This window comes from Siphateles boraxobius, unplaced genomic scaffold, assembly GCF_051911475.1.
Source record: "Siphateles boraxobius isolate OS27281-9 unplaced genomic scaffold, OSU_SipBor_1 256, whole genome shotgun sequence".
NCBI lineage: Eukaryota > Metazoa > Chordata > Actinopteri > Cypriniformes > Leuciscidae > Siphateles > Siphateles boraxobius.
Window position 1 is genome coordinate 100,001 of NW_027508872.1, and position 10,000 is coordinate 110,000.

Here is a 10,000-nt window from a genome sequence, read left to right on the forward strand (position 1 = left end):
TCTGGATCAGGTATTTCACCACCTCCACATGATTGTTCACGATGGCCTCTAACAGAGGGGTCCGCAGGGTCTTATCTTGGGCGTCCACTTTAGCGCCTGCCTAAAATTCATCACAGAAGCAGGAATTTTCATGAACAATTTCCTCAGATACAAACCAATTGTTTTATCATTGATTTTTTTATTAATATTTGACATTTTAGTAAGATATTTAATTTGATTGTTTCTATTTTTAAATTATGTATTTTCCCATTTTTATGATTTCATTTTTAGTAAGGGTCTTATATTCATACCCCTTATTTAAAACAATTAAATCATAAAAATGGAGAAAAAAAGTTTTAAATAAGAGGTACGAAAAGACCCTTACTTAAAATGAAATACAAATTTTAAAAATTAAATAAATTACTAATTTTATTTTGATTGTTTTTATTTTAAAATGACATTTCAATTTAGCATTATTTTATTGTTTTTATAAGTTTTGCTTTTTCTATTGTAAAATAGTGTATTTTATTAATATTTACATTTTTATCAGGGTTTTATTTTGATTGCTCTTTTTTAAAATCATCTATTTTTCCATTTTTACGATTTAATGAATTATTACTAATTATTTTATTTTGATTGTTTTTATTTTAAAATTATGTATTTTAAGTTTACATTTTATGGTTCAATGTTTAGAAAGGCTTGTATTTTAATTGTTATTTAAAAAATATAACATTTTCTATTTTCACGATTTGCTTAATTATTTAATTTTAATTGTTTTTTAAATAAAAATTACATATTTTAATTTAGCATTTTTAATTAATTTTTTCTAAGCATTGCTTTTATTTTAAAATTATGGATTTTAATTTGGCAATTTTATGATTTCATTTTCGGTAAGGGTTTAATTTTTTTTGCTGTTATTTAAAGGTGCAGTGTGTGATTTTTAGCAGCATCTAGTGTTGAAGTTGCGAATTGCAACCAACAGAAGTTACTGTGTCTGACAGGAAATGATGTCATCGTCTGAGACAGCAGAGAGTAGCCAGTTCAGCAATGAGGTTTCTTGACAAAGACAATTTATAAATTATGTTTACTTAATTATTCAGTAAAACGATATGTTATTGCAAATATTATTGTTACTTGTTCATCATTGTGTCAGTGTTTTATTCGCTTCTTTGCATGAAGAACAACATAGTGATGAAACGCGTTTGTCCGTTCAGGGCCACTGTAGAAACATGTCGATGTAAGGGACACGTGGTGTGTGTAGACCGAAATGCTCATTTTAGGTAATAAAAACATAACGGTTCATTATGTAAGGTCTATATACACCACTGAAAACATAGTTATGTATATTATATTGCATTTCTGTCAACAGATCTACTTATATATCACACAATGCACCTTTAAGTAATGATTAGCTTTTTATTATACCCTGATTTACAGAATCATCCCCATCTGATGAATATAACGGCCATGAGCTGTGAATGTTAGCGTGCAGTGGATGTTCAGGAGTCCCTGAAGTGAGTGCAGATCTCACCTGTACGAGCAGGTAACAGACCTCCAGAAGCCCTCTCTGAGCGGCAGCATGAAGAGCACAGCGGCGGTTCTGAGAGTCCGACTGATACGACGGGTCGATGCCCTCCACTGACAGAGACACAGAGAGAACATCAGCGCTGATGCTGCAAAGCTGAACAGGTGTGTGTGAGACATGGACACGAGTTCACAGGTGTGTGTGAGACATGGACACGAGTTCACAGGTGTGTGTGAGACATGGACACGAGTTCACAGGTGTGTGTGAGACATGGACACGAGTTCACAGGTGTGTGTGAGACATGGACACGAGTTCACAGGTGTGTGTGAGACATGGACACGAGTTCACAGGTGTGTGTGAGACATGGACACGAGTTCACAGGTGTGTGCGAGACATGGACACGAGTTCACAGGTGTGTGCGAGACATGGACACGAGTTCACAGGTGTGTGCGCGACATGGACACGAGTTCACAGGTGTGTGTTAGAGACATGAACACGAGTTCACAGGTGTGTGTGAGACATGAACACGAGTTCACAGGTGTGTGTGAGACATGGACACGAGTTCACAGGTGTGTGCGAGACATGAACACGAGTTCACAGGTGTGTGTGAGACATGGACACGGGTTCACAGGTGTGTGTGAGACATGGACACGAGTTCACAGGTGTGTGTGAGACATGTACACGAGTTCACAGGTGTGTGTGAGACATGGACACGAGTTCACAGGTGTGTGTGAGACATGGACACGGGTTCACAGGTGTGTGTGAGACATGGACACGAGTTCACAGGTGTGTGTGAGACATGGACACGAGTTCACAGGTGTGTGCGAGACATGGACACGAGTTCACAGGTGTGTGTGAGACATGGACACGAGTTCACAGGTGTGTGCGAGACATGAACACGAGTTCACAGGTGTGTGTGAGACATGGACACGGGTTCACAGGTGTGTGTGAGACATGGACACGAGTTCACAGGTGTGTGTGAGACATGGACACGGGTTCACAGGTGTGTGTGAGACATGGACACTGGTTCACAGGTGTGTGTGAGACATGGACACGAGTTCACAGGTGTGTGGGAGACATGGACACGAGTTCACAGGTGTGTGTGAGACATGGACACGAGTTCACAGGTGTGTGTGAGACATGGACACGAGTTCACAGGTGTGTGTGAGACATGAACACGAGTTCACAGGTGTGTGGGAGACATGGACACGAGTTCACAGGTGTGTGTGAGACATGGACACGAGTTCACAGGTGTGTGTGAGACATGGACACGGGTTCACAGGTGTGTGGGAGACATGGACACGAGTTCACAGGTGTGTGTGAGACATGGACACGAGTTCACAGGTGTGTGCGAGACATGGACACGAGTTCACAGGTGTGTGTGAGACATGGACACGAGTTCACAGGTGTGTGTGAGACATGGACACAAGTTCACAGGTGTGTGTGAGACATGGACACGAGTTCACAGGTGTGTGTGAGACATGGACACGAGTTCACAGGTGTGTGTGAGACATGGACACGAGTTCACAGGTGTGTGTGAGACATGGACACGAGTTCACAGGTGTGTGTGAGACATGGACACGGGTTCACAGGTGTGTGTGAGACATGGACACGCGTTCACAGGTGTGTGTGAGACATGAACACGAGTTCACAGGTGTGTGTGAGACATGGACACGGGTTCACAGGTGTGTGTGAGACATGGACACGCGTTCACAGGTGTGTGTGAGACATGAACACGAGTTCACAGGTGTGTGTGAGACATGGACACGAGTTCACAGGTGTGTGTGAGACATGGACACGAGTTCACAGGTGTGTGTGAGACATGGACACGAGTTCACAGGTGTGTGTGAGACATGGACACGGGTTCACAGGTGTGTGTGAGACATGAACATGAGTTCACAGGTGTGTGTGAGACATGGACACGGGTTCACAGGTGTGTGTGAGACATGGACACGAGTTCACAGGTGTGTGTGAGACATGGACACGAGTTCACAGGTGTGTGTGAGACATGGACACGGGTTCACAGGTGTGTGTGAGACATGAACATGAGTTCACAGGTGTGTGTGAGACATGGACACGGGTTCACAGGTGTGTGTGAGACATGGACACGAGTTCACAGGTGTGTGTGAGACATGGACACGAGTTCACAGGTGTGTGTGAGACATGGACACGAGTTCACAGGTGTGTGTGAGACATGGACACGAGTTCACAGGTGTGTGTGAGACATGGACACGAGTTCACAGGTGTGTGTGAGACATGGACACGAGTTCACAGGTGTGTGTGAGACATGGACACGGGTTCACAGGTGTGTGTGAGACATGAACACGAGTTCACAGGTGTGTGTGAGACATGGACACGAGTTCACAGGTGTGTGGGAGACATGGACACGAGTTCACAGGTGTGTGTGAGACATGGACATGAGTTCACAGGTGTGTGGGAGACATGGACACGAGTTCACAGGTGTGTGTGAGACATGGACACGAGTTCACAGGTGTGTGGGAGACATGGACACGAGTTCACAGGTGTGTGTTAGACATGGACACGAGTTCACAGGTGTGTGTGAGACATGGACACGAGTTCACAGGTGTGTGTGAGACATGGACACGAGTTCACAGGTGTGTGTGAGACATGAACACGAGTTCACAGGTGTGTGTGAGACATGGACACGAGTTCACAGGTGTGTGTGAGACATGGACACGAGTTCACAGGTGTGTGTGAGACATGGACACGAGTTCACAGGTGTGTGCGAGACATGGACACGAGTTCACAGGTGTGTGCGAGACATGGACACGAGTTCACAGGTGTGTGCGAGACATGGACACGAGTTCACAGGTGTGTGCGAGACATGAACACGAGTTCACAGGTGTGTGTGAGACATGGACACGAGTTCACAGGTGTGTGTGAGACATGGACACAGGTGTGTGTGAGACATGGACACGCGTTGACAGGTGTGTGTGAGACATGAACACGAGTTCACAGGTGTGTGCGAGACATGGACACGAGTTCACAGGTGTGTGTGAGACGTGGACACGAGTTCACAGGTGTGTGTGAGACGTGGACACGAGTTCACAGGTGTGTGTGAGACATGGACACGGGTTCACAGGTGTGTGCGAGACATGGACACGAGTTCACAGGTGTGTGTGAGACATGAACACGAGTTCACAGGTGTGTGTGAGACATGAACACGAGTTCACAGGTGTGTGTGAGACATGAACACGAGTTCACAGGTGTGTGTGAGACATGAACACGAGTTCACAGGTGTGTGTGAGACATGGACACGAGTTCACAGGTGTGTGCGAGACATGGACACGAGTTCACAGGTGTGTGTGAGACATGAACACGAGTTCACAGGTGTGTGTGAGACATGAACACGAGTTCACAGGTGTGTGTGAGACATGGACACGAGTTCAGAGGTGTGTGCGAGACATGGACACGGGTTCACAGGTGTGTGTGAGACATGGACACGAGTTCACAGGTACGTACTGAGCATGAGCAGAACTCGCTGAGCTTCACCCTGTTTGGCTGCGGGATAGAGCTGACGGGGATGAAACCGCAGCTTCTTCCTCCTGACCAACCAGAAAGAGCCAAACAGATCACATGACAATGACATTTAGCCCGAATATGTTAAGAGTGGCATCGATTCTGCACAGTATATTTTAATTTTGCATATTTATAATTTTATTATTACAAAATGTTTTTGTTTTTTTTTATTCTAAAATTATGTATTTTAATTGTGCATTTTAATGATTTAATTAATTATTAATAAGTATTTTATTTTTATTGTTTTTATTTCAAAATTATGTGTTGTAATTTTGCATTTGTATTATTTAAATAATTATTGCAAAGTATTTTATTTAGATTGTTTTATATTAAAATGATACGTTTTATTTATCAAGTATTTTATTTCAATTGTTTTAATTTTAAAATTATACATTTAATTTTTGTATTTTTATAATTTAATTATTACAATGCAGTTTGTTTTGGTTTATTTTATTTTAAAATTATACATTTTAATTGTGAATTTTTATGATTTAAATCATTATTACCAAGTATTTTCTTTGTATTGTTTTTGTATTAAAATTTTGTTTTAATTTTGCATTTTTATAATTGAATTATAGTATATAAGTGTTTTATTTTGATTTCTTTTATTTCAAAATTATGTATTTCAATTTTGCATTTTTATTATTTAGTTAATTATTACAAAGTGTTTTATTTTGATTTCTTTTATTTCAAAATTATGTATTTTAATTTTGCATTTTACTATTTAATGAATTATTACTAAGCATTTTAATTGGATTGTATTTATTTAAAAAATATATATATTTAATTTAAAAATTGTGCAAAATTATCTATTTGAATTTCTTTTGTTTAGACTGATATAATTATATAAACATTATAATTAAATGTAAATAGATAAAATACATTGTAATATATATATATATTTATATACATTTAATAACTATTTTAAATATAATATAATATATATTTTATGTATGAATGTGGTCACCTCTCGGTGTCCTGTGTGAGAATGGCTCTCTGTAGCGCCGCCCTCTTGTCTCCAGGCGGAAGTGCGCTGGGACAGACTGGCTTCCCATTGGGTAAGACGAGCGACGGTCCCACACTGTCAACACCACCGTCGCCGAGGGCAACCACATCCTCCTCCCCGCCCCCCCCTGGAGTCTCATTGGCTGGCTGAGATTGAAGCTCCGCCCCATTTCTTACTTCTCCACGACAGCGCATCCTTGCACTGTGTAAAACAGACATCAAAACCAGTCAAAAACAGACATCAAAGGATCATTTTATTTGCAAAACTTCAATCAAACAACAATCAAGTGGGAGAACACAGAGGAAAATAAAGAGATCATATTAGTAAACATAAATGTGCACAAACTACAGTAGTCAACATTTGAAGTGGATCAAAAAAGTTAATCAAAGTTATCCTAAGACAAGAACGAGTATTGTTCAAAAATTCATGTATAACTTTGAAGAAAGGTTTTGATTAGTGCTGGGCGGTATGACCAAAAATCCAAATCACGGTATTTGTCAAAATTATACATGACGGTATTTTTTTCTTCAAGCATGACTGAGTGTTAACCACATTTTCTACTGATTGAGAGAGGAAATGTTAACCAACCAATCGGCAGAAGTTGACCCCTTAAGACACAGCCCCTCCTCATTTGCATAATGAGGCAGAAATGCATACAGAAATGTAAAAACGACAGGCAGAAATAAATAGCATTGAAGAAATAAATAGGATAAAAAAATACAAAGGAAGAATAAAACAGACAAAAATATTATAACATGCACATAAATAAATAAGGTAATTATTACAAAGGTGAATAAATAAAGAAGCTAATTAAGAGATATATACATTTATGTCTCACTGTATAATTTAATTTCTACCTACATTTATTTGTTTATTGTATTTTTTGGGGCAATTAATTGTATGCTTATTTATTTATTGAGCATTTATTTATTTCTGTATTTATTTTTAAATATGGTAGAGCTGGTCCTCCATAGTTTCTGTCATTTGCTGTCGTTTTTATCACGCTGATGTAATTTCAAGTGTTTGTTTTTAAAATAAGTTTATTTTTAGTTCGTTACTTATGGGGTTAGGATTGTTGCATTATTCCATATAAATAGATTAAGATTCACAAACAAATGTAAAGAGATTCACAAAAAATTAACACATCCAAAAATAAATAGATTAAGATACACAAATAAATAAAATGAGATTTGCATATAAAAAAAAATTACAAATGTGTTTTATGGCACAAACGCAACTCCGCCCAGCATATATTTGTGAACCGTTTTCTGTGCATTTGTAAATCCCCTCACGCATCTGTGGATTTTGAAACACTTCTAGCGTCAACATGCAGACAAATCCACAAATAAGTGACTCCACCCACTGTTTACCTAAGCCAGATTACTAATTACTTTACTTTCAAGTTACTTTGAAAAACTATTAAAACTACAAGAATACACTACAAAGTTATTTCAGTCTCCCGCATATTAATAGCGGCTCCCTGATGCGCAAATTAGTTAAAATCTCCCGGAATCTAGAGCGAGCGAGCAAGAGCGCGCATGCGAGACACACGTGTGTGTGTGTGTGTGTGTGTGTGCGTGCGCCTCATGAAGCGCGTTGTCTGGTAATTCATTAAAGCGCATGCTCATTAACTGAAACGTGATTAGAAATGCATTTTACTAAATATTTTTTTCTTAACAATACATTTGTAACGCAAGTAATTTCATTTTATTGACATCTGTATTTGTAATCAATTTACATACATTTTAAATGTAATGAGTTACATTACTGCGTTATCATGAAAAGTAATTAGAATACAGTAACGCGTTTTACACAACTCTGATGATTAACCATTAACATGACGATGCATGCCACTCACTTGATTGGCTCTCCGCTCTTCTTGTCGTTGAGCGCGCGTGCCGTGGCCTCGAGAGCTGGCGGGAGCAGGGAGGGTGTAGTGGTGGTGGACGAAGCGCTCGCAGTGACCACACTGGAGCCTGTAGAGGGCGCTGTAGGAGGAACGGTGACCTCGCGCGCCTCTGAAGCATCTTCTCCACAGTGAGGACAGAACAACAGGCCGACGCCCACTCCTCCACGGCCCCGCCCACTTCCCAGCACCGACACACAGCCTCGGTGGAACCGGTGAGCGATGCGAACGTCGGGACAACATTCCAGAAACGTTCCCTGTGCCGAGAAGTGTCAGAAAACGTCACATTTAAATAAATACATAATTACAAAATAAAAACCGTGCTAAAAATTTTTTTAGTTTAGAATATTATGAAATTAAATTATTAAAAAAATATATTTTTTATTAAATTAAAAAATGATAATAATATTTTAGGTTAAAGGGGTTTGGCTGACAAAAAACGTCTGGGAATCTCTGAACTAAAGCATTTAGAAAAGAGTTTAAAGGGAAAATTTACCATAAATAAAGAAATATAGAAATTAACATTACAAATAAAATATATAAAAATAAATAATAAAAACTAAAAACAAAAACAATAAAATAAAAACAAATATATAAAAACATTTATTGTATCTAGAAATAAATAAAGAAATGAATAAAGAAATGCATTTATATATGTTTTTTATTTCAGCTTTAGGTTAGATTTCCCCCCCTAAAAAGCTAATAATTACTTAAATCGTAAAATTAAATCGTAAAATAAATACATAATTAAAAAGTAAAATACATACAAAAAAATGTATTTACCTGCATGTCATGTGACAATTAACCAACATCAGAGAACCATTAACATGCAAATATGTTTGTCAAATTATTAAAATAATAATTTAAAATCTCAGGAGTACTTTAATTAAATATTTTATGTAAAAGGGGTTTGGCTGACAGAAACGTTTGATAATCGCTGATCTAAAGCACTTAGAAAACAGTTCAGAGGGATCATTTATATATATATATAAAAAAAACATTTTAGAAATAAATAAATGCATTCATACATGAATACAATTCTGTCATTATTTACTAACCGTTCCAAATCCGTATGCCTGTATTTATTTAGTAAACACTATGAAATGTTGTTCATGGAAAAGAGCTGTGTAAAAGATATTTTTGTGTGTTAAATAACAGCATGCAACATGAAGGAGACTAGATGCTCAGTTTCCCTGTGATGATTGGTGTGGGCCGACACTCACGGAGAGGCAGAAGTATCCGCAGCCGGGACAGCAGTGGTGTTTGACCATGTGTGAGCGGTGCGTCTCGCACAACACCACCAGAGACACGCGGCTGGAGGGCCGCATCGTCTCCCCCTTCACGATCACATTGGTACAGCCCACCAGCTGAAACACACAGAGAACGGGACGATCCACGCCACAGGGACGGGGGACGCCAGCTTTAGTCACGCAGCACAAACTCACTGTTAATAAATGTATGATCTGTTCCACAATAAGCAGCTTTACATAAGCACATATATATATGTGTTCGTGTATACAGGGATTAAAGTGAAAAAAATTCTTCTGACTGAAATTTTTTTTCAGGCCAAGTCATATTCCTTTAACTTTATTTAAATAGTCGAGACCAATATCGTTTTAAGGGGAGATGTTTTAAACCGCTTTAATATTGCCAGTTTGCATATTTTAAAAGCTATTTTAATCTATGAAAAAAAATTACTTAGCTTGACAAATAATCAACCATCTACATAACTTTTCAGTGCATGTTTTTATTTATCTTATAAGACCAAACAATGCTAAATTATATTAATATATAGTTTGTTTAATGGCAAATCGTTTTGGCTGAGGGCAAATTGAAGTTTCATAACTTTATATATTTAGGCTATTTAACTTTAACTGTGTAGCCTATTAGAGAGCTGACTAATGTTTGACTGAATTGTTTGCTTTATTTCTCATTGTATAGCTTCTTATAGCCTACATATTAGGCTACTTATACTTTTATGGATATTATTGATAATTAAAACTGACATTTAACAAAAAGCAACAGGGTTGTGTAATGTTATATA

General features: G+C 38.4%; 1 protein-coding gene across 2 annotated transcripts in view; it reads right to left on the minus strand.

The window, feature by feature from the left end:
* Nucleotides 1-10,000, minus strand: part of ehmt2 (euchromatic histone-lysine N-methyltransferase 2) — a 41,967-nt gene that overhangs the window by 15,173 nt on the left and 16,794 nt on the right. For both annotated transcript variants that reach the window (XM_077243985.1, XM_077243984.1), the window contains exons 12-17: nucleotides 9,180-9,323; nucleotides 7,909-8,213; nucleotides 6,012-6,251; nucleotides 4,988-5,070; nucleotides 1,511-1,617; nucleotides 1-100 (exon numbers count right to left, since the gene is read on the minus strand). The exon at nucleotides 1-100 is cut by the window's left edge and continues 23 nt beyond it. In XM_077243985.1, the coding sequence (XP_077100100.1) occupies nucleotides 1-100; nucleotides 1,511-1,617; nucleotides 4,988-5,070; nucleotides 6,012-6,251; nucleotides 7,909-8,213; nucleotides 9,180-9,323 (979 nt within the window). The remainder of the gene's footprint in view (nucleotides 101-1,510; nucleotides 1,618-4,987; nucleotides 5,071-6,011; nucleotides 6,252-7,908; nucleotides 8,214-9,179; nucleotides 9,324-10,000) is intronic.